The sequence below is a fragment of the Eretmochelys imbricata genome, chromosome 7 (assembly GCF_965152235.1).
Source record: "Eretmochelys imbricata isolate rEreImb1 chromosome 7, rEreImb1.hap1, whole genome shotgun sequence".
NCBI classification, from domain to species: Eukaryota; Metazoa; Chordata; order Testudines; family Cheloniidae; genus Eretmochelys; species Eretmochelys imbricata.
Genome location: NC_135578.1, coordinates 60,939,774 through 60,966,808, shown reverse-complemented (window position 1 = coordinate 60,966,808; position 27,035 = coordinate 60,939,774). Strand labels below are relative to the sequence as shown.

The window sequence follows — 27,035 nt, the reverse complement described above, 5'->3', positions numbered from 1 at the left end:
AAGGCAGGGCCTCACTAACGACAGCTGTAATGATTTTTTTCCAGTGCTGGAGGCAGCTGCAGTGCAGCTGGTTGGTTGGCAGAAAGCAGCCCATCGCACAGCGCAGACCATACAGTATCTAGCCCTGGACACTCCTGAGCACCTGGAGCACAGCCTAGGTGAATTCAGGCCATGCCACTGTAGTGGTGTGGATGCAGCACAGCTGACCCCAGCACTCCTGCCTCTGCTCCCCCAGGCCCAGCACACCATGCTGCCCATTCCAAGGGTTGACTCTGGCAGGCACACAACCTCCTGGATAAGGCCCCCCAGCTCTTGTGTGGGCTGCCCCCCATCAGACTGTCCCCCCCACAGCCAGCCATGGGCCCTCAGTACTGGTCGCGGAGCTGGAGGTGGGTGGGGGAAGGGATGTGTGTGTGTGTGCAGAGCCCCTACTTGTGAAGTGAGAGCTGAGTGGCTAGTGGGCAGAAAGTCCAGTGTGAGGACCCAGGATGAGACGCACCTGTTTGCTTCTCAGCTCGGGGAGAGGCCGGGTCGGTGGCTTCGGCTTCACCTAACAACAGGGTGCAATAGAGTCAGTCACCCAGTTCCAAACCAACTCCCACCAGGTGCCCCCGACCCCTACCACAGCTCGGTGCTGCCACGTGGGCTCAGCAAAAGCGCTGGTGGGGCCAGTGGCACGAGCAGGGGCCACTGGGGCAGGGGCCACACTTTCCATGCAAAGAACAAGGACAATCTGCTGGGAAGGAAGTGCTGTGAGGCTCTGGCCAAGTAACTCAGCCTGCCTGGCTCTGTCTCTGATGGGGCCAAAGGCCATGTGGAAGTGGGGGTGTTTGAATTTTGCTGATTCAGGCTTTCAGCATCATGGAGAAGCCTAACCGGGACCTTGGCTGAGGGGGCTTCTGCACCAGGGGTGGGCAGATGCCCCGGGAGGTGCCAAGGGTGTTTGAGACTCAACCCACCAGCATTGCAGGGTTAGGGGCTGGCCTGTGGACATGCTGCCCCACGAGCCTGTGGACATGACAGCTCCACATGGGGCTGGGTAATGGGGGAGAGAGTTCTGCACTGGGAGGAGCAGTGGGGTCATCACACACCGTCTGGGTAGTGCGATTGCAGCACGGGGAGCTGCAAGGAGGCCTGGCAGGAGAGGGCAGGGGGCACCCCCGAGCAGCACATGTTGTCTTGGGGCCTGAAACCAGGCTGAGGATAGCTTCAGGCAGGGAGGTGACATGCTGGGCAGGCCTGCAGGCGACTGATGTCAAGCACCAGCTCCAGTAGGGATGGTGATGCTGCCAGTTAGGGTCCCCGCTAGCACGTGTGCGCATTCCAAAGCTTGGTGAGAAGCAGCATTACCTCGCCAGCAGCTGGTTTGGGCTTTGCAGAGACCAGAGGGGGAGGTGCCACGTTGGGTTTAACTCCAACCTAATTCAAATGCAGAGAAAAGAAAACAAGCCTAAGGTTTCGCGGTCTTTGAATGAAAATACTGTGTCTCCTGTCAGTTCCCAGGCCAGCAGCACACGGCAGCCTGTGCTGGGATTCAATGGGGGAGCAGTTACTCACAGGGCCACGTTTACACATCTGCAGGGCCATGTCCTGAGGGAGTGACTGGAATCACAGCGCATGCATTCACTAGGGGCAGGCCAGCATGGAGAGCCTGGTGCCATGTGCAGCACTGGCACCCCTCCCCCGCATACTGCTGCCCCTAAGGGAGCTGAGGACCAACTGGCTCCAACCTGCCCACCTCTTCGCTATCCCGTCCCCCCACAGGCTCCTGCCCCCAAGGGAGCTGAGGCCCAGCTACAGGGGCTTTTTCCAAGCAGTTCTTCGGCCTGGCGCTCTACCCAGAGGCAGCATCTCTGCTCTGGAAGCTGCTCATGGCTAATGTTCTGTCTAACGCTGTGCGCAGCCCTAGAGCCAGGGGGCGTGGCGAGATGAGGGTATAAGGGTGTCTTGAACTGCACTTAGCGCAGCCTTGCCAGGGACGGAGCTGCCTGTCTGGGTGGGGGTTGCCTTGGGCTTTTGAAAGGATCTCATTTATTGTGATGCCAGAGGCCACCAAGGCCCAGGAGCAATTTTCCCAAAGCAGTTCAATTGTCATCAGGCCAGTAAGCAAGACTAAGAGTGACTCTCCAGCTGACAAACTGGAGAAATGGTCTGAAGTAAACAGGATGAAATTCAATAAGGACAAATGCAAAGTGCTCCACTTAGGAAAGAACAATCACAGTTGCACACATACAAAATGGGAAAGGACTGCCTAGGTAGGCATACTGCGGAAAAGGATCTGGGGGTCATAGTGGATCACAAGCTAAATATGAGTCAACAGTGTAATGCTGTCGCAAAAAACGCAAACATCGTTCTGGGATGCATGAGCAGGAATGTTGTAAGCAAGACACAAGAAGTAATTCTTCCACTCTACTCCGCTCTGATTAGGCCTCAACTGGAGTAGTGTGTCCAGTTCTGGGTGCCACATTTCAGGAAAGATGTGGACAAATTGGAGACAATCCAGAGAACAGCAACAGAAATTATTAAAGGTCTAGAAAACATGACCAGTGAGGGAAGATTGAAAAAAATTAGGTTTGTTTAGTCTGGAAAAGAGAAGACCAAGGGGGGACATGATAAGAGTTTTCAAGTACATGAAAGGTTGTTACAAGGAGGAGGGAGAAAAATTGTTCTCGTTAACCTCTGAGGATAGAACAAGCAGCAAATGGCTTAAATTGAAGCAAGAGCAGTTTAGGTTGGACATTAGGAAAAACTCCCTGGTAGGGTGGTTAAGCTCTGGAATAAATAGCCTAGGGAAGTTGTGGAATCTTCATCACTGGAGATTTTTAAGAGCAAGCTAGACAAACACCTGTCAGGGATGGTCTAGATAATACGTAGTCCTGCCCTGAGTGCAGGGGACTGGGCTAGAAGACGTCTCAAGGTCCCTTCCAGTCCTACAATTCTGATAGCTGGGTGCTCGCCTGGGAGGAGGCAGACCCAGGGGCTAGTGCCTGCCCCATTGACCCCTCCAGTATTTTATACGAAGCAGAACAGCTTCAACAGGTTAGACTGAGAACCCCCAGCCCCCACTGCCCACAGCCCAGTGGTTAGCGCACTCCCCTGGGAGGGTGAGACCCAGGTTCAGAGCCTATTCTAGATTGAGAGGTTCAAACCTGGGTCTCCTGCCCCACGGGGACATGCTCTAACCATTAGGGTAATGATTATAAAGGGGGGGCACTAGACCATCTCCTCCTCCAGCCATTTGGTGAATCTAGCCCCTTTTAAAAAAAGTACTGCAGAAGCAGGAAGCCTGCCCGAAGATCAATGGGGCCACTAGAAGATTGAGATGTTAAAACAGCACTCAAGGAAGACAAAGCTGATGTGGAGAACCTAAATTAATTCTTTGCATGGGTCTTCACTGCAGAGGATGTGAGGGAGATTCCCAAATCTGAGCCATTCTTTTTCGGTGACAAATCTGAGGAACTGTCCCAGATGGATAGGTCCATCAATGGCTATTAGCCAGGATGGGCAGGGATGGTGTCCCTAGCCTCTGTTTGCCAGAAGCTGGGAATGGGCAACAGGGGATGGATCGCTGGATGATTGCCTCTTCTGTTCCTTCCCTCTGGGGCACCTGGCATTGGCCACTGTCAGAAGACAGGATACTGGGCAAGATGGACCTTTGGTCTGACCCAGTATGGCCGCTCTTATGTTCTTACTGAGGTGTTGATAGAGGAGATTTTTGGAACAAATTGATAAATAAAACAGCAGTAAGTCACCAGGACCAGGTGGGATTCACACAAGAGTTCTGAAGGAACTCAGATATGAAATTGCAGAACTACTAAGTGCAATTAGTAACCTATCGCATAAATCAGCCTCCGTATTGGATGACTTGAGGATAGCTAATGTAATGTTGATTTTTAAAACGGCTCCAGAAGCGATCCTGTCAATTACAGGCCGGTAAGACTAACTTCAGTACCAGGCAAATTGGTTGAAACTACAGAGAATTATCAGACACATAGATGAAAACGATTTGTTGGGGAGGAGTCAATACAGCTTTTATAAAGGGAAAATCATGCCTCCCCAATCTATTAGATTTTTTTGAGGGGATCAACAAACATGTGGACAAGGTGATTCAGTGGACATAGTGCACTTGGACTTTCAGAAAGCCCTTAACAAGGTTCCTCAACAAAGACTCTTAAGAAAAGTAAGCAGTCATGTGATAAGAGGGAAAGTCCTCTCATGAATCAGAAACTGGTTAAAAGATAGGAAACAAAGGATAGGAATAAATGATCAGTTTACAGAATGGAGAGAGGTAAATAGCAGAGTTCCCTAGGGGTCTGTACTGGGACCAGTGCTGTTCAACATATTCATAAATGATCTGGAAAAAGAGGTAGACAGCAAGGTGGCACAGTTTGCAGTTGACACAAAATTACTCAAGATACTGAAGTCCAAAGCAGACTGAAGAGTTACAAAGAGATCTTATAAACTGGGTGATTGGGCAAAAAAATTGCGGATGAAATTCCATGTTGATAAATGCAAAGTAATGCACATTGGAAAACATATTCCCAACTAAACATACAAAATGATGGGGTCTAAATTAGCTGTTGCCACTCAAGAAAGAGCTCTTGGGTCACTGTGGATAATTCTCCAAAAACATCTGTTCAATGTGCAGCAGCAATCAGAAAAGCTAATAGAATGTTATGAACCATTAGGAAAGGGATAGATAATAAGACAGAAAATATCATAATGCCACTATATAAATCCATGGTACGCCCACACCTTGAATACTGCATGCAGTTCTGGTCTCCTCAAGTCAAAAAATATATATTAGGATTGGAAAGGATAAAGAGAAGGGCTACAAAAATGACTGGGGGTATGGAACAGCTTCCATATGAGGAGAGATTAATAAGACTGGGACTGTTCATCTTAGAAAAGAGACGACTGAGGGGATAGGAGAGAGGTCTATAAAATCATAAATGGTGCGGAGAAAGGGAATAAGGAAGTGTTATTTACTCCTTCATGTAACACAGGAAATGAATAGGCAGCAGGTTTAAAACACACAAAAGTAAGTACCGTTTCCCACAACACACAGTCAACCTGTGGAACTCACTACCAGGGGATGCCTGTGAAGGCCAAAGTATAACTGGGTTAAAAAAAATTAGGTAAATTCATAGAGGATTGGTCCCACAATAGCTATTAGCCAACATGGTTAAGAATGCAACCCATGCTCTCTATGTCCCTAAGTCTCTTACTGCCAGATGGTGGGACTGGATGACAAGGAATGGATCATTAAATAATTACTATGTTCTGTTAATTCCCTCTGAAGCATCTGGCACTGGCCACTGTCAGAAGACAGGATACTGGGCTAGATGGACCATTGGTCTGTCCCAGTATGGCCATTCTTATGTTCTTATCTAAAGGCTCCTTATGAAGGGAGTTGGAACCACTTTTCCTGTGACCCTTTTAGGAGGTCTTTGGAGATTTTCCCTTCCTGGGAGAGAGCTGACCCGAGGTCAAAGAGGCACTGAATCTGCCCAGAGATTGGTGTACGGGGAGGTGTCCTTCTGATCTGGTTCTGAAGTGGGGCAAAGGGCAGTGCTCCATCATTAGTAGTCTAAACTTCATCTCCTAGTTCTTCCTCACTCTGAATTTAAGGGCCAGACAGAAGTTACACTTCTGAGGGTCATGTAACTCTCCAAGGCAGAGAACACAGTTTGAGGGACCTTCGCTAACTGGGCTTCCCTCCTGGCGAGAGAGGCAGGGACACTACTCGAAGAACGCTGTGCTCTCCAGTTGGGGCATCCACAGAAAGTCTATGCTAGAACACAGGCATTTCCACACACAGCTCCCTCCAGCGCTACGTCCCTTCACCACGGAGCACGGTCAACTCTCCGCCACCAGATCTGAGAGCAGGAGCACAGAGCAGCCCAACTGAGCTGTGCAGGGTCACACAGTCAGGGCCACAGCGGTGACTCCAGGCCCCTGGATTCATTGCAGTCAGCTCAGCTGCCATGAGGGGTATTCAGCAGACTGCTGCTAAGAGTGCAGCTGTGACTGTCTCAGGCATTTGACAGCAAAGCAGTAACATCAGACGCAGCAGTCCCAGGCCAGTCACTTACCTGCACAGGTTTGGCTGGATACGCTAGCGAACTCTGACAGGCACTACTGGCCACCGCAGGAGGCTGAGAAGGAACAAGTAAAAATTATTTGCTTCTCATCAACCAGTGTGTTTACCCCTCTCCCTGCGAAAAGTGTGACTGGAACTCAAAGCGAACCCAACAGACAGTGTCCTACCTCAAATGGGGAGATCCCCCCCCGCACCCCAGCCCAGCTCAGTCTGCCCCAAACGGAGAAACATCCGCCCCATCCTGCCATGGCCCAGCCCAACCCACCCCAAGTGAACAGATGCCCACCCCATCCCATCCCGCCATGGCCCAGCACACCCCTTCCTGTGTGGAGGGATGCCCACTTCATCCTGCCATGACCCAACCCAGTCCAAGTAGAGAGACACCCGCTCCATCTTGCCATGATCCAGCCCAACCTGTCCAGAGTGGAGAGATGGCCATCCCATTCCAGCCCACCCCAAGTGAAAAGATGCCCACCCCATCCTAGTCTGCCCAGAATGGACAGACACCCACCCCATCCCACTATCGTCCAGCTCAACCCACCCTAAGTGGAGTGACACCCAGTCCAGCTCAGCCCAGCCTGAGTGGAGAGACGCCTACCCAATCCCGCATGGTGCGGCCCAGCCCGCCTTGAGTGATGTTGGGGGCTGACCCAGCATACCCAGCTACTCAGGCCAACGAGCTGCCAGCCCAGAGCAGAGCAGGGTCAATCTAACCCTAATGGACAATCCAGGAATGCCCTGTCATTAGGGTTGGCAGCAGGCAGATGTCTTGCAGGCTCCAGCCCCAGCCGTGAGCAACACACAGCCACACTGGGGACACCGGGGTTTGTTGTGACACAAGCGAGAGCCAATAAACACTGCCCAGGTTCAAACCCGTCTGGAAGGTGATTTCTTGCTGGGAGAATTGGAGGAGGCAGCCCTGACACAAGCGGCCAAAATGCCCTGCCCGATCCAGCCAAGAGAATAGCCCTACAGACTGGTAGCCATGGTAATCAGCCTTTGGGGCAGAGCATGTTCGGCATATGGAGCTCTCCTTGGAGTTCAGGTGCAGGGTGCTTTGGGGGTCCCTGCCCAGAGTGATGGGGACAGTTAGTGAGGGGATCTGCCCTTCCACTCCCCCAGGAGGCACCAAAGGAAATTTAGTTCATGCAGCTCACCCCTTACCACTTAGTTAATGAATCTCCCCAACTAATGCAGTACCCAGCCAGCCCCTCAGCCATTTCTGCCTGCTGAACTCCCAGTTCATGCCTGCCAGCCCACACAAGCCATGTCCCCCACATCATGTGGACCGTCATCCCAACCTGACTCCAGACACTGCCAAGGCTGCAACCCCATCACCCATACCTATCTTCAGCACCGCCACCATACCCGCTGCAGCTTCCCTGCCCAGGACTCCTGTTCTGCCCCAGACCTCTCAGATGGCAGGCACAGAGGAGAGGTGCCCCGGGAGCAGAGAGCATCACTGTCAGCTTTGTGCAGATTCATATTTTGCAAAGTATTTGCAAATATGCAAATTAGCTCATTAAACAACTTTCAAATTTGCAAACAATGAGTGTCTGGCCAGAAATGTCATTGCGAAGGGCAATCCACCAGAGGGCAGGGCCAAACATGGAACTGCACTAAGCTCAGCAGGTGGGTACTAAAGGGAACAGCCATAGGGGGAGGAACTAGAAGCAGAAGAGGTAACCCAGGGACAACTGGGGGGTAATGAGGATGCTAAAGGAAGCTAGGAGTAGGGGTGCTGGTTGAATGGGGGGCTCTCAGGTCAAACAGCCAACTGCAGTTTCCTTCCTTTTACCGGCCTCCTGCCTATCAGACATGACGGACCAGGCCGGGAGGGTGGGGGGGTGGGAAGGCCCTCTCTGGCACCTACCTCATCAGTGTGGGGTCTATATGCCCCATCATAGTGCCCCCCTTCCGAGGGTAGATACATTCCTCAAATCCAGTTCTGCTCTGGTTGGAGCTCACCCAGCCCCAGGCTCACCCACTCAGCATGTGCTATGGGGCCTCTCCTGGTGGAAAGTCCTCTTTCTTCCCCACATTTTAACCTGGAGCAAACTAACTGGGGAAATGGGAGCATCTTGGGGAAGCTCAGACACAGCCTGGGCTATAGGGAGATAATATGGCCAAGCTGTGGGACCATCCCCCCAGCTCAAAGAACTGTATCAATCCTTGGCATCCAGCTCCATTGCGGGGCTCTTACAGCACCCAGTTGCCTAGCAATAGCAGAAAGCACCAACTGGAGAAGCCGAGGCGCAGAGGGCCAAGCCTGCATCCCTTAGCCTATCCCTGTGCTCAGATTCACACCATCCTGGGTTTGTTCTCCCCTCCAGCTCTGCAGGAACAGGCTCCTAACTGCGTAACTTGTATGACAGTGCTGCCTTGGTGTGTAACGGGGGCCTTGTGCTGCCTGTATGGGCGTGGAAATGCAATTCCCACCACTCCAGCAGAGGGCTCTTGGGAAGGACAGTGACGGTCCACTGAAGAGGTTACAAAGGGGTGATAGGAAGCAGCCTGATTCCCCTCTCTACAGCATCATTGCAGGGACACAGTGGCCAGGAGCCCAGAATTCCCTAGTAAAAATCCCCAGCCACGAGAGCTGCCCTCCTGCTCCCCAGGCTGCCTGGGCCACACATACCTCGGGCGGCGGCCTGCTGGGAGTCATGGGCACGTACACAGACCTGGGGCTCTTCAGGTCTGAGGTTGTGGCGATCAGATTTGGGCTGCTGATGTCACAACTCTGAAGCTCATGCCTCACGTTCCTAGTATTGCTTCCCTCTTGAAACAAGGGGTTGGAGAGCCCATTGGTGGTGGTGGTCACAATCCTCCTGAAACACACACACAAAAGAGCCACAGCCATATTTTCCCTCTGGTTTGATTTCACCCAAAGGCCCCCAATTTTGAGGTCTGCTGAACACCTCAATGGCTCTTTGGCAGTGAGGCACAGAACAGCCCAGGATTCACCAGGGTCCTGCTGCCACCTTGCCCTAAAAACATACTACGTCACAGATGAAGGAGAATAATACACTTTTCAACACTACTCATGGAAAACCATATATCGTAGAAAAGATCAGACCTTAAAAGACGGATGTTTATAAAGGACCTCAAAATGTGTCCCAAGGGACTGGAAAGCATAACCAGCCCTGTGTCATCACAGATCATGATGACATCACCATTACATGCTGATTACTGGGCACATTGGGGTTCATTTTCTTCTTTTTTCAGTTTTTAAAAACAAGCCCAGCATTTTAAATCACTTTATTGCAAAAATAACTGAAGCCCACGACAGTCAGTGGACCTGGGTGCTCTTCCTGTTTCTGCCTGAAGTGACTTTGTACCAGCTCAACTCCTCAATTACCTGAGATGTAGAGCTAACAGGTCTGCCTGTCTGTCTATCCCATACTCATCACCTTGGAATCCAGAGACTGTGTTTTCTCCAATTTTGGAATGTGGGCAACACATTCTGTAACTCCTCTGAACACGGGTTCTTACTTCTAAAGGGTGTAGTGACCATTTTAATTTTACCAATTAAATGATAGTTTAATTTAGCATTATTTTTCAAAGAGCCGCTGCAAGTAGTGAATTACCTTTCCTAGCTGCAGCACTGGAATGACTTAGTTTTCGGAGGGCAGGGAGGGTGGGGGGGAGGGCTGTGTTAATTTCTGATGATTTTTTAAATTTCTTTTTAAAAAAGGGGAAATGGGAAAATTAAAATGGATTCTGCTCCAACCCCACCTTGGTCTCTGACTCATCCTGTGCTGCACACAGTCACACAGCTCAGCCACCGGCAGGAGAGATTCATTCATTTATCCTGCACCCAGCTCCTAAATGATTCTTTGGGCAGAGATCAATAGGGAAGTTCCAACACCATTGACAAATTTTCCAGGTTATGAGGGAATGGTCTCATGCAGCTGTTAAAAAGTCACATATATATCAGGTCAGGCATTTCCAGTACAAAGAGAGAAGTATTAATGCTACTGTACAAGGCACTGGTAAGCCCTCATCTGGAATCCTGTGTACAGTTCGGGTCAGCCATGTTCGAGACAGACGAATCCACACTGGAACTGGTGCAGAGAAGAGCTAATAGGATGATCAGGGGAACAAAGGGCCTATTTTATGAGAGGAGATTACAAGAACGTGGCTTGTTGAGCCTAGCAAAATGCAGGCTGAGAGACTCTGACTGCTCTCTACAAATCCATCAGGGTAAACACCAGGGAGGAGGAAGAGCTACTGAAGCTAAAGGACAGTCTGGGCACAAGTTAAAAAAAAGAGATAAACTGGCCATGAACATATTGTGGCTGGAAATGAGAAGAAAGTTTCTAACCATCAGAGGGTGAGGTTCAGGAACAGCCTCCCAACAGGAGCAGTGGGGGCAAGAAACCGAACTTGTTTGAGGATGGAGCTGGATAAGTTTCTGAAGCGGATGAGATGCTGGAGTTACCTGTGATACCAGGGACTGGACACTATGCCCGAGGGTGCCCCTTCCAGCCTTGTGTCCTATATTCTTATATCCCACAGGTTTTGCATGAAACAGCCCCATCAGTTGTATGAACACGCTTAGCTGCTCTGTCCCAAATCTGGATGCAGAGTGCTCCCAGGAAGAGGGCACAAAGGGGCTTGTGTGTTGCCATGCAGGGTATGACAGGGTATGTCTCGATTGCTTCCTCATGCCTGACTGGGGAAAAGCCCAAGAGGGTGTGTGCTTGGGACTGCTGTAAGCTCGTCCGCACAGCTGAGTGTCCAGCTGTGAATCACAGGAGCAAACCCAGCCCTGTGCTGCTCACTCGCACTGTCAGTCCTCTCCCTTTCTGGCACATCCTGGCTCTGCCACCTCACAATCTGTAAGTGCTGTGAGCAATAGCAGCGGCGAAGGAGTGGTTGTGCCTTGGGGCGCTGAGAGGCCAGCTGAGAATCCCAAGTGCTTGGCAGACACTCCAGGCATCGAGCTACTGCTTTTATAACAATGGCTACTAACTGCCAATCCCCTGAAGCCCACAGAACCTCCGCCTGCGGATTGTAACCCGATGCCCAGAGGCGCCAGACAGGATCGGGGCCCCACTATGCAGACACTCTACAGTGCACGTGGTCCCAGCCCCAGGAGCCTGTGATGAGGGGACAGGAAGAGGGAGAGGGACACCCTCACAGTCTGTTACACACACACTGGGATATTGCTGCTCCTTCAGGTTTACTTCTCATTCCAGTTGTATCTAACTCCCCATTGGCCTGCCCCTCCCAAGAAGCCCTAAAACCCCCAGACGATGTCCAGGCTGGGACCAGAACCCAAGGGCGGGGGCGGGGAGGCCTGCGATTCTAAGCCCTCCTCGTAGTCGTGTAGCAACTTCCCACAAATGGCCTTTGAGCTGGGGCTTCTCAGCTCTGGGGCAGGAAGGAGGGTGAGCATTGGCCCACCTCTTTCTGGTTCAACACGAAGAGGGGCTTTCACCCTCAGAGAAGCTACTGCACCCTCCCACTGCTTCAGGTCAGGGGTGTCACACTTGGCCCAGGCATCGCTCAGGGCACATTGGTGAGAAAATGCAGTTGTGAGTGAACGAGAGCAGCAGAGAACAGAGAGCAGCTCTTTGGCCCTGTGCCCAGCCCCTCCCCAGAACCCTCAATATTCCCCTCCTGCCTAGAGAGGACACTGGCAGGGCCCTGTCAGCACCAGGGCCTGCAGCTCCTTGTTTCGTGAGAGCACAGGGACAGGGTCTCATGGCACTGCAGGGAGAGTCCAAACAACTGGGCCCTGCAGGGGGTTGGGAACCATACCACGCTCTCCAGGGGGTGCTCACTTAGCAGGGAGGCCCATCAGAAACTCCTGCTGTCAAACAAGAGTGGACAGGACCTGCACCCACCCCGCTCCTCCAGGGTCCTCCTGAGCAGGCTGGTCAGTGACCAAACACCCACCAGCAGGCAGCAGATGAAGGCGGTGGGGGTGTAGGAAGGAAGAGCCCAGAGGGGCTGGCCCGGCGAGGTCTCCAGAGGGTGGGTGAAGGGGTGGTATTTCAGGGATTCAGGGAATACAGCTTCCCACACCTGTCACTGATCAGAACCCAGAGCAGGGGCTTCGTGAACAACAGCAGCTCCCATGTGATGGCCAGACAGTGTCTCCTCTTGGCACGGGGCTGGGCTTGTCAGTGCAGGTCACAATAACAAAAAACACCGGGACAAATTGACCCGCTTGTCAGCAGCCTTGGCTGAAGGGCTAGGGTTGGATAGGCTATGGGGGAATGAACTCTTCTCTCCCACAGGCCGTAGGGGAGGTACACAGGGGAAAGCGTGGGGACACTTGCCTGTCAGCACAGGACTCAGACAAGCACCTGGATATCTGGAGCCAAGCACAAGTACTAATGGCCAGTGGACTGGTGTGGAGAGAGTCAACCATCTGTATCGATTCAGTCTGTCCATCCAGCTGTCCAATCAGCCTGTCGCTTGCTCCTTACCATGGAATCTGGCTATTGTGTATCCCAGCAAATCAGAGGAGCTGCCTGCCATGGGGACTGAGCTCTGTGGGAGCACAGTACAGCAGCGGGAGTCTTACCCTTTCTGGAAGTATTTCTTCCCGTTGCCTTTGTAGAACACAAAGCCTCCGATGGTCAGTATGGCTACCAGCACCACCACTGTCAGCACGGCTGCCACAACCATGTTGCTTCCACCTGTCGAGAGCCAGAGAAAGGGATCAGGGAGGGATTCAGTTTGGGGAATTCAGTCACCTATCCCAGCCCAGCCCCTGGTGGGCAGGGCAGGGCAGGGCCAGACTGTCCACTGTTTTTCAGTGCTTTGGCCAATCTAAGCAGCTCCTGAAAGGAGTGTGTTACACAGCCTATCAGATGTCACCATCAGGACATTGCTACTGCCTGCAGCCCAGCTTTTTCCTCCAGCAGGTCCACCCTGAACCCTGCCCTCCTGGCCCTAGTGAGCACTGTACCTGATGCAATCTCCGAAAGCTTCCGCTCGCAGTAGGGCGCAGCCCAGCCAGGCTCACAGTGGCATTCCCGCTTGTGATTGCAGACCTGAAATCCAATCCAGCAGAGTTAGGGACCAGGCAGCAACTCTGACCGTGCTTTACAATGGGAGGGTTTGGGCTCAATCCTGCAGCCTCTACCCAGGTCACACTCCCATCGGCTTTAGCAGCAGTTTGGCTTTACTGAGTAGGCATGCAGGATTGGGCGCCTTGTAACTGCTGCATATTTGCTCTGGCCTCAGGATCAGGACCGGTGAATTATACTGACAGGAGAAGCCCTGTTCTCCTGAAGCAGGGTATGAGTAACTCATGCTGGCATCACCCAGGACTCAGCCCAGACAGTGCCTGTCTGTCTGACATGCAACAGCATGTGATGCTGCTGTGCCCCATTTGTCGCACTCAGCACCAGCGTCTGGAACAGTCCAGCCGCCCCATCTCAGCACCCGTGAGCAGCTCACAGATGTCCCACCAGGGCAGGGCCTTCCACAATCACAGCTGCTGGAGGAGAGGAAGTTCTGCTGAACTCATTGGCAGACAATGTTCCCTCCCAACTTGGGCCAAATTGCTCCCTGAACCAAAGTGCCCAGCAAAAGGCAGGGCACAAGGCCATTGGAATGTGGCCTGATCTATTCCTTCAGGGTGGACTTGCTGAGAAAACCAAAGTGCTGCGGGAGCTCTCTCAGGGACGAGGACCCTGTTACCACACAGTGACCACACAGCCCAGCCATGGGTGGCCTGTGACCATGTGCTTTGAGGGAGGCAAGTCTTTGATGGCGCGACATGGAAAGAGACATCGTGAGTAGCGCAGACAGACATAGCAAATGGACCCTGTGGGTCTTGGGAACATGACAGGTCGCTGGCTGAAAGGCTGCATTTACCAGCAGATCACAGGAGGAGACATCAGCACTGAGGTACTGCAGACTAAGCACGGGACGTGCAGTGCTGCAGGACAGGGAGAGCTGCTCTGAGATCAAAAAGAAAAGGAGTACTTGTGGCACCTTAGAGACTAACCAATTTATTTGAGCATAAGCTTTCGTGAGCTACAGCTCACTTCATCGGATGCATACTGTGGAAAGTGTAGAAGATCTTATATCAGATGCAGAATGGGGTGTGGATGGATAGAGAGGAAGGTCTGTGAAGCACCAAGAACCCATGTGAGATGGTCCCAGGGGTCCAGCAGTGCATGGCAGAGGCACACAGCACATTCATGTCTGCTGTGTGCACTCACAGAAAACATGGGGTGTCTGAGCGAAGACCTGTCAGGAACAATGCTTAGCATCTTTCACCCACACACCTCCCAGCACTCTACAATACAATCAGTGCTCCGATGTTACAGCTGGGGGATCTGAGGGACAGTCGGTCCTGTACAGTCAGAGGACACCCAGGGGATCGTGGCCACACCAGCACCTCTGTGTGATGCCATGCCCTTTCCATGGCCTGAACCTACCCCGTGACCGTTGCACTTTGCAGAGCAGTTTTTGGCACCGTAAATCAGGAGGTCCTGGCAGCGCCCGGCATAGCAGACCTGGAATGAGAAGGCACAATGCTTTCAGTATGGTATATACGGCACCTTGCCATCACCCATCCTGCACTCACAGCAACTCAGCAGCTATGTTACCTCCTTGCTCCTGACCTTCCCCTCCTCTCCAGCAGATCCCATGGAAAACCCATCCTTCCCCAGCACCCGCAAAGCCAAGCACACGTCACCAACGCAGCAGACAAGAATAGCAGCAGCCTGTGCAGGGTGCTCACCATTTCCTCCCCACACTTGGTGCCTGTTGGCACTAGCGCAAGATTCGCCACCACATCAGTTTCTTCCTTGTCAGTGACAGCTGCTTTGCAGGTCACCCCCCCGAGAGACAGGGAGTAGACGCCACCCCCTCCAATGGGGGTCCTGTTCCCACTCAGGCAATGCAGCGTGCCACACTTAATGTCTCTGCGGGAAAAGTAAACGTCAGGAATGAGCGTGCTGGGTCTCATCTCGCCTTAGCATTGGCATGGCCTCAAAGCCTCGCACCCTACAGCCTGTGCCAATCTGGGACAGCTCCTCTGCCTTTTGCCTGGAGGGTGGTCTCAGTGCTAGCAAAAGGTCCTGGCTCAGCAGCCCTTGCCGATGTCTGGGCCCAGCATAGCACCCTCCCACACCTAGGGGCCCCAGCTATGACCTGCAAGAAACGATCTCTAGGGGGAGAGGGGAGCTCAGCATCTGACCAGTTGTGAGGGCAGGGGTGTGAGCAGGCCCACCTCAGCAGCTCCTGGACAGAGACCACCAATTCCTGTTGCACACACCACCAAAGAGCCGCCTGACAGTTCAGGTCAGCACTGGTGCATCGCACTTGGGCTCGCCCCTTAGTAGTGAAGGGCTCCCTCCCTCTCTCCTTCTGGACCCCACACACTTGGCCAGGCTCCATGGCCATATGCTGGGAGCCAGCGGGGCAGCTCCAAGCTGTGCAGTCTGCACTACCCTGCCAGGATCCTAGCAGGAATTACGGTAAAATGTCCATGTCAGAGACCAGCAGGGGCCCTCAGTAACATCGCTGCCTGAAGCCTGAGCTCTGTGGGGATATCAAAGTAATCTGCCTCCATTGATCCCTGAAACGGACTAACCTTCTCCCCCCAAAAAAAGAGCAGAGAGTTGCAGAGAATGGATTCTTCAAAAAAATCTGAACATTTACAAAGATACCTCGCTAAGAAGGGTGTTTCCAGCTTGCAGCATGGAGAGACATCTCAGACTCCAAGTGAATACTTGGCAGCCAAGCCAGGGCTCGGAAAAAACCAATGGCCACCAAACTGGACATTCTGGAGATGATCTCTTGAGTCTGAGGCCATGAGAGAGGACCAAGAGTCTAGCAGCAAAGAAGGAAGTTACGGATTTGGAAGAGCAAGTCACTGTGCTAGAGACTGGCCTCAGAGAGACAGAGCTGCAGAGCCGCATGGCACAGATGGAGCAGAGAGAGAAAGATGCAGCTTAAACTGCATGATTCAGAAAACAGAAGGAGAAGGAACACAAGAATTAAGGGACTACCTGAAAACACTGAAGGAGGAAATCCAATCTGGCATGTAAAAACGGTGGTTGAGGAATTGTTAAATTTGAGCTCTCTGAGAGAGGTGACAGTGGAGAGAGCGCATAGAGTGCTGCTCCCCCGCAGATAAGCCTTTTAATAGACCCAGAGACCTAACTGTGAAATTTCATGGTTATCAGCAAAAAAATTTAATTATGAAAAAAGCCAGAGACGTTCAGAACTCATACTCAAAGGCTACAAGCTGCAGTTTTCCACAATCTCTCTACCCTAACTTAAAAAAATAGGAGGTGGGGGAAATTACATCAGCACTCAGAAGGGCAGAAATCCACAACAACTGGGGATTCCCAGTCAGACTCTCTTTCAGCTTCAAAAATCAGCATTATTTAGGCTATGTCTACACTACAGACGTTACAGCGCAGGGCACTGCAGGCAGGCAGTAACATGAAGTGGGAGGGCAAGGAAGAAGAGAAGAGTGGCTAGTCCTACAAGAAGAGGAGAAGAATCAGTGGAGATAGCCAAAGTTTGGAGTCCCAGGAGGATACAGGATGACTCGCAGAAGATTGCCAGGGACGACAAGAGGAAGGCCAGAAAATCACACCAACACCAGCAAGAGGCAGGTTTATGTGATTGGTGACTCCCTACTGAGAAGAATGGACAGGCCTGTCACCAGAGCTGATCCGGAGAACAGAAGGGTGTGCTGTCTGCCGGGAGCTAAGATATGGGTTGTGGACCTGAGGCTGAAGAGTATCCTAATGGGAGCAGGAAAGAATCCACTGATTGTCCTTCATGTGGGAACAAATGATAGGGCTAGATTCTTGTTGGAAAGCATCAAGGCAGACTACGCCAGGCTGGGGAAGATGCTTAAAGAAATAGAGGCTCAGATGACCTTCAGTATGATTGTACCTGCCCCTAGATGAGGAGAGTGAAGGCGAGACAAGATTATGATGATCAACAGATGGTTCAGGCCGTGGTGGCATAAGGAGGGCTTTGGGGTGTTCAACCACTGGGAGGCATTCACAGACAGAAGACTGTTCTCATGGGATGGACTCCACCTAAGTAGGGAGGGAACTAGACTTCTGGGATGGGGGTTGGCACAATCAATTAAAAGAGCTTTAAACTAGGAATTTGGGGAGATGGTTGGGAGATGCTTATGTAATCTCCACGCCTGATTCTAATATTGACTGGGAGGAAAATACAGAAAGTGAGAATGCAGCAATGGAGAAAGGAATGGCAGCAGCTATGAGAACGGACAAAAGAGGAAAGAATGCCAATACCAATGACACTAACTGTCGGATAGGCGATACTGGAAGTAACCTGACTGTACCTAATCAGGTGACGAATCTGGGCTAAGCCAAGCAGTAACAACTAGGATGTTTGTACACCAATGCAAGGAGTGCACTTTAGTACGTTTTTCCTGGGTGTAAAGTGGAAGAACTAGCTCTACTGGTGCAGGAAATGAAACCAGATATTATAGGGGTAACAGGAACGTGGTGGAACAGTCGTCATGACAGGAACACAAATGTCGAAGAGTGTGTGCTGTTCACGAAAGACCGGAATAAAGGTAAAGATGGGAGCATAGCAACATAGTATATTAATGACAAGGTAGACTGTAAAGAAATTAGAAGTGAGAGAATGGATAGAACAGAGTCTGTTTGGATCAAAATCACTTTGGGGAAGAAAGCTACCTCTGAGATAGTGCTTGGGGTGTACTACAAACACCCAGGGTCTGATCTGGGTATGGAGAAAGACCTGTTTAATGTTTTTAATGAAATAAATACTACAGGGAATTGTGTGATTATGGGAGACTTTAATTTCCCAGATATAGATTGGAGAACAAATGCAATTGATAATGGTAGGGCTCAGATTTTCCTGGAGGTGATAGCCGACGGATTTCTTCAACAAACAGACACTGAACCAACGAAAAAGATGATGCCATTTTAGACTGGTTATTGGTGAATAGATAGGACCTCATAGAGGAAATGGTTGTAGGTTGCAACCTTGGTTCAAGTGATTATGAGTTAATTCAGTTAAAACTAGATGGAAGGATAAACAAAAACAGACCTGCAACTAGGGTCCTTGATTTCAAAAGGGCAAACTTTAAAAAATAAAGGGAATTAGCTAGAGAAGTGGACTTGACTGAAGAACTCAAGGATCTGAACGTAGAGGAGGCTTGGAATTACTTTAAGACAAAGTTGTGGAAGCTATCTGAAGCCTGAATCCCAAGCAAGGGCAAAAAAATTGTAGGGAAGGGTTGCAGACCATGCTGGATGAGCAAGCATCTCAAACAGGTGATTAAGAGAAAGATGAAAGCCTCCAAGGAATGGAAGATGGGATGGGTCAGCAAAGTAAGCCATCTCTCGGAGGTCAGACAGTGTGGGGAAAAAGAGTTCTGCCAAAAGCCAATCAGAGTTGTACCTTGCAAAGGGAATTAAAACCAATAGTAAAAGGTTCTTTAGCCATATAAATAAGAAAACATGGAAAGAAGAAGTGGGACCACTAAGCACTGCGAGGAGCAATAAATACCGGGGTAGAGATTAAAGATAACCTAGGCATGTCCCAACACCTAAACAAATATTTTGCCTCAGTTTCTAATAAGGGTAATAAGAAGCTTAAGGACAGTAGCAGGGTAGCTAATGTAATGAGGGTATGGAAGTAGAAATTACCACATCCGAAGGGGAAGTCAAACTCAAATAGCTTAATAGGACCAAATTGGTGGACCTAACCAAAAGAAGGCTGAGGGGAGATATGATTGCTCTCTGTAAATACATCAGAGGGATAAATACCAGGGAGGGAGAGGAATTATTGGAGTTAAGCGCCAATGTGGACACAAGAACAAATGGATATAAACTGGCCATCAACAAGTTTAGGCTTGAAATTAGGCAAAGGTTTCCAACCATCAGAGTGAAGTTCTGGAACAGCCTTCCAAGGGGAGCAGTGGGGACAAAAAACCTAACTGGCTTCAAGACTCAGCTTGATACATTTATGGAGGGGGTGGTATGATGGGACTGCCTACAATGGCACGTAGCCGATCTGTGACTGCCAGCAGCAAATATCTCCAACAGCCAGTGATGGGACACTAGAGGGGAAGAGCTCTGAATTACTACAGAGAATTTTTCCCAGGTGTCTGGCTGGTGGGTCTTGACAAAATGCTCAGGGTCCAAGTAATTGCCATATCTGGGGTCAAAAAGGAATGTTTCTCCAAGTTAGACTGGCAGAGACCTTGTGTGGGAGGGGTGAGGCGGGGGGAGGGTTGCCTTCCTCTGCAGCATGGGGCATGTCTCACTTGCAGGTTTAAACTAGTGTAAATGGTGAATTCACTGTAACTGGAAGTCTTTAAATCATGATTTGAGGATTTCAGTAACTCAGCGAGAGGTTATGGGTCTATTACAGGAGTGGATGGGTGAGGGTCTGTAGCCTGCAATGTGCAGGAGGTCAGACTAGATGATCATGATGGTCCCTTCTGGCCTTAAAGCCTATGAGGAGGGAGCAAATTATGAACATGAAAGGTTATTGGTTTCCGCAGACATTTTTTGCTTCAGCTAAAGAAAAGAAGAGAGGAGTGGGCATGATATTTGTTAAACATGTACCTTTTTAGATTAAAGATCAATTTCAGGATAAAGAGGGATAGATTATCTTATTGAAGGGCACAATTGCTGGGTTATTAATAACAGTGGCTCAGTGTATGCTCCCAAGCAAAACAAAAAAACCTTCTTTAAGGACTTCTTTAAAATACAGCAATGCTTTGGGGAAGGGGAAATTATACTTGGAGGAGACTTCAGTTGCACATTGATTCTTATTGAGACAGGTGGGATAAAAAAGCCAAGGTGGATAGGGACGTAGGTGCAGCATTGACGTCTCTGTGCCTACAACTGAATCTCTCAGTTTGCTGGAGAGAATGGCACCCAGGGTACGGAATTACATATTTCATTCACACCCTCATCAGTTGTGTACTAGAATAGATTTAATGTTAATCTCTAAATTCTTAATAAAGCAGACAAGAACTGCAGAAATTGGCACCATTACATGGTCAGATTGTGCACCATTGAAAATAATACTTGATGGCTGGGATGGTCCCCAAAAATCACTTTTTGGGAAAATGAACTGCTTACTTCTCCAGGACAAAGGTCGAGTTGCAGCCATTATTCAATACATTCAAATAAATATACTGACAATATAAAAAAAAAAAAAGAGGTCTTCTCTGGGAGGCAAGTGAAGCAATATTTAGGGGCCAGTTAGTAAGCAGAATCTTTCAACTGAAAAAAGAAAGAGCTCAAGAAAAAATAAAACTAGAACAGGAGATACCAAGTTTAAAAGCCATTCATAAAAATGTAGGTTAAAAAAAAGCATATGCACAACTAACTAATATGAAAGGGAAATTCAGTATGTTGATAACAGATGCCACTGAAAATGCTCTTAGGTATTCAACGCAGATGTTTTATGAAAAAAGGGAATAAATGTGATAAACTCTGGGCTCAAAAGCTTAAACAGATTAAAGATCAAATATTATTCCATCAATTAAAAACAATCAGTAAAGGATAATTACACACCCTAAAGAAATATGTGCTACTTTTGCCACTTACTACAAAAACCTCTATACGTCAGATACTCCAAATTCTGAAGTTACTGAAAAATATCTGGAAGTTTCAGACTTGCCAAATATAAATAAAATTGATAAAGAAACTTTAGATAAAGAAATAACAGAAGAAGAAGAAATTTTAGATGCAGTAGCAAATATCAAAAGTGGTAAAACTCTAAAACCTTAGTGGCTTCCCAGCTGAATTTTACAAAGTATTTAAGGAGGTATTAGTGGGTCCCTGGAGTGGTACTTTAATGTTATTCTGTTAGGGAAGGAACTTCAACAACCTGTGGAAGAAATGGAGGTTACTTATTGTAACTGGGAGTTCTTTTGAGATCTGTGGTCTCTATCTATATTCCACACATGGGTATGCATGTGCGCCATGTGCCTGAGTCCAGAAATTCTTACAAGCAGTGTCTGTTGGCCCACACATGCACCACAGATCTCCTCATACTCCCTACAGAGGATAGAAGAGACAATGCGGGTCAAACTTGTCCAGTTCCTCTTCTTATTGCAATCCCACATGATCCAAAGCAGAGGGGAAGGAGGGCAGGCAGTGGAATTCATATGGGAACCACACATCTCAAAGAACTTGCAGTTAAGTAAGTAAAGCCCACTTCTTCAAGAGATGGTCCCTATGTATCTTCCACCGATGGGTGACTGGCAAGCAGTGCTGAGACTAGAGGTGGGTGTGAGGAAGCTTGTAGCAAATATGCTTGCAGCACTGCAGGTTCCACTGCTGCATCCACAGCAGAGGCATGAACTAAAGTGCCGTGTGTCGCGAACATGTGGACAGAACTCTAGAGGCTTCCCTGCAGGTGTCTTGTGACATAGGGATGCCCTGGAGGCAGCCTGCACTCTCATGGAGTGAACTGTGGATCTGGAGGGAGGGATTTTTGCTACCCTGTAGCACTGTAGGATGCGTCCTGAAACCCACTTAGAAATGTTCTGGGACAATGTAGCTTGTCCATGTGATCTTTCTGCAATGGTGATAGAACGTCTCAGTGATTTTCTAATAGGTTTGGTCCATTGCAAGTAGAAGTAAGTGAACAGTTTGATTGATGTGGAACTCAGAATCCACCTGAAGGAGAAACTTAGGGTGTAGGTGAAGAGGGACCTTTTTTTTGTGAAAAAAGAGTCCACCAGGACAGCTCTGAGTTCGCCAACCCTCTTGGCTGAAGAGACAGCCACAAAAATGCTACCATCATGGACAGGTGGGGGCATGGAACATGTCACCATGGGTTCGAAGGGAGGACTGGTGAGTCTTGACAGGACAAGATTAAGGCCCCATTGAGGTGTTGGTTTAACCACTGGTGGGAAGGTCCTGATTAGGTCTTTCATAAACCATACTATAGTTGGGTGAGTAAGATGTAACGTCCCTCCACCGGAGGGAGGAATGCACTAATCACTGCTAGGTGCTCTTGCAGCGAATAAAGGGAGAGACCCGAGGTCTTCAAAGACAGGAGATTAATCTAAAATGACCAGGATACTTGCAGTGGCTGGAGAATGTTGGTGTAGTTGTGCCCAGGCCAAGAAATGTCTCCATTTAGCCAGGTAGCAGGTTCTAGTAGAACCTTCCCTACTTTGGTTAAGGATAATTTGAACAGGGGCCAAACATGAGCGTTCTGTCTGATGCCCATCCAAACACCAGGGCGTGAGGTGGCAAGACCTTGGGTTGGGATGCTAGATTTTCCCCGTCCTGAGCTAGGAGGTCTGTGAGTGGACAGATCCTAATTAGGGGGCAGACAGGATTCATCAGAAGTGTCTGGGTGCTAAGAGAACACTGTTGGCTTCATTGTGACATATCCTCTCTACAACCGTGGAAGCAAAGGAATGGGAGGAAAGGCATATCTGAGGTTGTTTGTCCATCGCCCTGGGAGCCATTACCCATGGCTCTTGCGGAGCAATATAGGGAAAGCTTCCTGTTCATTTGGGATAAAAAGAGGTCCCATTGTGGTGTTCCCCATTGTGTAAATATCTTGTTTAGGACTGTGTCGTAGATCTCCCACTCGTGGTCTGCCAAGAAGTCTCTGCTTAGTCTGCCTTCAAGGGAGTTGTGGATATCCAGAAGGGTAAGCAGCCTGTATCATAATACAGTTCCTGATGCATCAGTTCCATAGTCTGATGGCTTCCAGGCAGAGGGGATCAGATGTTGCCCCTCCCTTATTATGCAGACCACAGTGGTGATATAGTCTGACATTATCTGTATATGGAGTGAGTGTATGAGCTGGAGGAAGGCCTCGCATGTAAGGCAGACTGCCCTCAGTTCCAGAATGTTGATGTGTAGTCTGGCCTCTTTTGAAGCCCCGGTGCCCTGAGCAATGTCGTTGTCCAAGTGAGCACCCCCCACAGGAGGGAGGCATCCATCACAATGGTGGCTCTGTGGGTGGGAGAGCGGAAGGGAACTCCCACCATAATCTTTCCTGGGTTCGACCACCAGGCGATGGAGGAGATAACTCTGGTGGGAATGGGCTCCTTGTCCAGTCGACAGAAGGAGTGGAGCCAGGTTTGCACGCACCGCAAGTGGAACCTGGTGAATGGTGTCGAGTAGGTGCATGGGGCCATGAGGCCTAACAGTGAAAGGCACCTGTGCACTTTAGTTCCTGGTCTGCAGGTAATGCGTGAAATAAGGGTGCTCATGATATGAAATCTGACTGAGGGGGAGGAACGCTCTCGTGGAAACCATGTATAAAATTGCCCCTATAAGGTTTATCAACATTGTGGTTGACAAAACGGACTATTCTCTAGTTAAGTGAATGCCTAGATCTGATGGAAGCTGTTGAGGAACCTTGTTACTGACTTGACCTCCTGATGTGAGCAGCTTACCAGGAGCCAATCATCCAGGTATGGCAATATCATATAGCCCTAGCTTCTCATCTGGGCTGCTACCACAGAGAAAACCTTTCAAAATACTCAGGGTGCCCTTGCTTGCCCAAAAGGAGAGGATTTGAAACTAGAAGTGTTCCTGGCCGATCATAAACCTGTGTGAGGAGTGAATGTCCACATGGAAATATACGTCCTTCATGTCAAGAGTTGCGGATCACATCCCCTCCTGAAGGCAGGGGATTACTGCCGCCAATGGAATCATCTGGAATTTCAGCTTTCAAATAAAGATGTTGAGTTGCCAAAGGTCCAGGAAAGGTTTTAAGAAATACGATGAGTAGAAGAGGAGACTGAGACTGTTGATAAGGGAGAAACATATTATCTGGTGTTATGTAAGAGTCCATATGCCCTGGTGTCCGAGAAGTTCCAGGAGTCCATGGCAGCAGGGCAGTCCTTGGATGAATGAGGTGGTACTGACAATGGGTCTGGACCAACGCTTGTGGATGGAGCCGTTGAACATTGGTCCTGACACTTCAGTACCCAGATGATCAATGGAACTTTTTAACTGCTTTGCCCTCCAATCTGGGGGTCTTTAGCAGAGCCAGTCCCTCAGGTTCCATGCATGAAGTTTCCATGGGAGTGCCCTCTTCCCTCATGGTTAGCCCTAGAAGAAGAGTCTTTGGGCTTAAGTGGTGGAGGTTCTGTTCCTAGGCATATGCTTGGAGGGAACTGCGTGTTAGTTGAGGCCTCTGTACAGCACATGTGCAGGCCAACGGACACGGCTTGGAAGAATTTCCAGACTCAGGTAGGCATGTATACCCACCTATGGAATACACATAGGGACCATCACTCAAAGAAGCTATTGTTGTTCTACCCTGAAGCTGGAAAAGACCCTACCATATGTAGTTCTTATAGGCCCATATCACTGCTGCATCATGACAGATTTTAGCAAAAATGCTAGCTAGCCGATTGCAGTCCATGCTCTTGGTGAATATAAGCTCACATCAAACTGGGTTAATTAAGGATAGACAATTTCAAACAATATTCAAAGACTCCTTGGAATCATCCATAATGCTAGAGCAAAGAAAGATCCATTTATTTTGTTATCATTTGATGCAGAGAAAGCCTTTGGTAGAATAGAGTGGAACTTTCTGTTTCAAGTCCTGTCCTATGTGGACATTGGTCCCCAGTTCCTTAAAATGCTCTTCACACCAGCCCAAAAGCAGGTGTGTGAGTTAATGGATTTAAATCTCCATTTGAATTATGCAGAGGAACTAGGCAGAGATGTCCATTGTCTCCTTTTTGCCCTGGCCATGGAGCCTTTTGCACAGAGAATAAGGAATAATGAATATATCACAGCAATAAAACTTGCAGGAACACATCCAAAAATAGCTTTATTTGCAGATGATGTAATACTATATTTATCTAAGTGAAATATTTCCCTAAAATTAATATATAAGGAAATCCAGGACTTTGGGAAAGCATCTGGATTTACAGTAAATTATGCCAAATCTGAACTGCCAGACTTAAATTTGCCAGACTTAAGAAGTCATTCCCCCAGAAAACATTTGGGTACAAATGGGCAACAAATTCTGTAAGATACCCAAGAACAGTCACAGTGGATCAGACCAATGGTCCATTTAGTCCAGTAGTCTTCAGAGGCAATGAACAGAACTGGGCAATTTTGACTGATCCATTCTCTGTTGTCCAATCCCAGCTTCCGGCAGTTGGAGGTTTAGGGGCACCCGGAGCATCTTGGAATTTGTATCTTAAGCAACCTAGACAGGGTTTACGATTTAAATATCAAACCACTACTTCAGCAAATGAAAAAAGATCTGGAGTGCTAGGGCTAATATGCAATTTCTTGATTGGGAAGAACAGCCAAAGTCAAAATGAACATTTTCCAAGGGTATTTTACTTGTTTCAAAATCTTCCTGGTAATCAAACCAGATAAAACTCTAGCAGGAATACAGAGGATGTTGTTAGAATTTATATGGACTAAGAAAAGACCAAGTGTGAGTCCAGATACTTTGTATTGACCCATTAACCAGGGTGGACTAGCTGTTCCAAATATTCTATCCAACCAGACAGCTCAAAGCAGTAGTTGACTGGGGGCTCTAAACCAGCCAGTAGTTGACTCTAAACCAGCCAAACACTGGGTCTTTACTGAACAAGAAAATTGTGGCAATGTAAGCTCTTCTAGACTACCATGGACTAATAAAAAAAAAAATCACACGCTCCAGAAATCTGTACACATTCTTTATCGTAAGCTATGGGTTTGGGATGGAACTAGAGATTAAATAAATCATGTTACCTCGCCAGTGACACCCATTGCAAACAATACAAATCTTAACCCAAATCACGAACCGGAGAGCTTAAAGACTTGAAAAGCCATAGAATACGCACAGTTGGCCAGTTATTCAGCAAAGAAGCTTTTCTAACTTATTTAGAGATCAAAACTAACTTTAACTGGACCATTCTCCTCTCCCAAGTACTAGTACTTTCAAGTTATGCATTAAGTTTTTTGACTTTCTAGAAAAGCAGTTTTATACAGAAAGCTAACTATAATAAAAGAAATGGGGTTTGCTCAATTAGGAAACAAACAAGTATAATTAATTTATTGATTGACATCTCTGCAGATAACTTTCCTAACAAAAAAATGCCCATATATGACATGGTAGGAAAAGGACGTGGATAGATGAATTACCACAGACGAATGGGCTTTTATCTGGAAAACAGGACCAGTAAACCTCAGTCTGTAGCACAATAAAAGAAAATGTATTTAAGATACTGTTTCAACTTAAACAGGTTATGCTATATACATAGAAAGAAAGAGAAGGAGAGAGTGAGAGAGATTGAATGGGGATAAATGGTGGCGAAATTGTGGTGAAAGAAGAGATTTTATGCATATATAGTGGACATGTTCAGTCACTGAACAGTACTGGGATGAAATTCGTAACCAGATATCACCAACTGTTGGATATTTATTATCAAATGATCCCAAGCTGCTGGGCTACTGATAGCCTAACCACAGAAGAACGGTTCAAAAAACATGGGAGGTTGTTATGGAAAAATTAACACACCAGTTACATACCCAACAAAATAGGTAGGGGACAAATAGTTACTTAGATACCTAGTTACCATTTATTCACTATTCAGACAAAGTACCTTTGTCTGCAAAAGAACCAGTACACCTGTCCACTTGTTTTTGTTTGTTTATTTAACATTTGGTAGACAGGCCTGGTCTGTTAAATGTGTGTAATCAGAGAATTCACTACATTTAATAAAATCACCAGAAATGATATGTCATTAGTAGTGTAAAGGTGCTCAGTGTAACATGGTAAAACCCTGCTAAATAGAGAGATTCAATAATTATATTACTGAATAGTGTTTCTCTAAACACTGCTGTAATGATTACTGTTTGTCTCTGATATTTACATAGCTGGAATTTGTAAACCTGTCAAAACTTCCTAGATAAAGACATGGCTTAAAATAAAAAAAAGTGCCCTGTCCCTGAAAGCGAAGGACTGGAGCATGGCCCCTCACACA

At 48.5% G+C, this 27,035-nt stretch overlaps 1 protein-coding gene across 2 annotated transcripts in view; it reads right to left on the bottom strand.

Moving 5' to 3' along the window:
* Positions 1–27,035, bottom strand: part of ADAM8 (ADAM metallopeptidase domain 8) — a 97,385-nt gene that overhangs the window by 2,273 nt on the left and 68,077 nt on the right. For both annotated transcript variants that reach the window (XM_077821199.1, XM_077821200.1), the window contains exons 16-23: positions 14,817–15,000; positions 14,512–14,589; positions 13,029–13,113; positions 12,642–12,756; positions 8,742–8,931; positions 6,096–6,158; positions 1,351–1,419; positions 500–550 (exon numbers count right to left, since the gene is read on the bottom strand). In XM_077821199.1, the coding sequence (XP_077677325.1) occupies positions 500–550; positions 1,351–1,419; positions 6,096–6,158; positions 8,742–8,931; positions 12,642–12,756; positions 13,029–13,113; positions 14,512–14,589; positions 14,817–15,000 (835 nt within the window). The remainder of the gene's footprint in view (positions 1–499; positions 551–1,350; positions 1,420–6,095; positions 6,159–8,741; positions 8,932–12,641; positions 12,757–13,028; positions 13,114–14,511; positions 14,590–14,816; positions 15,001–27,035) is intronic.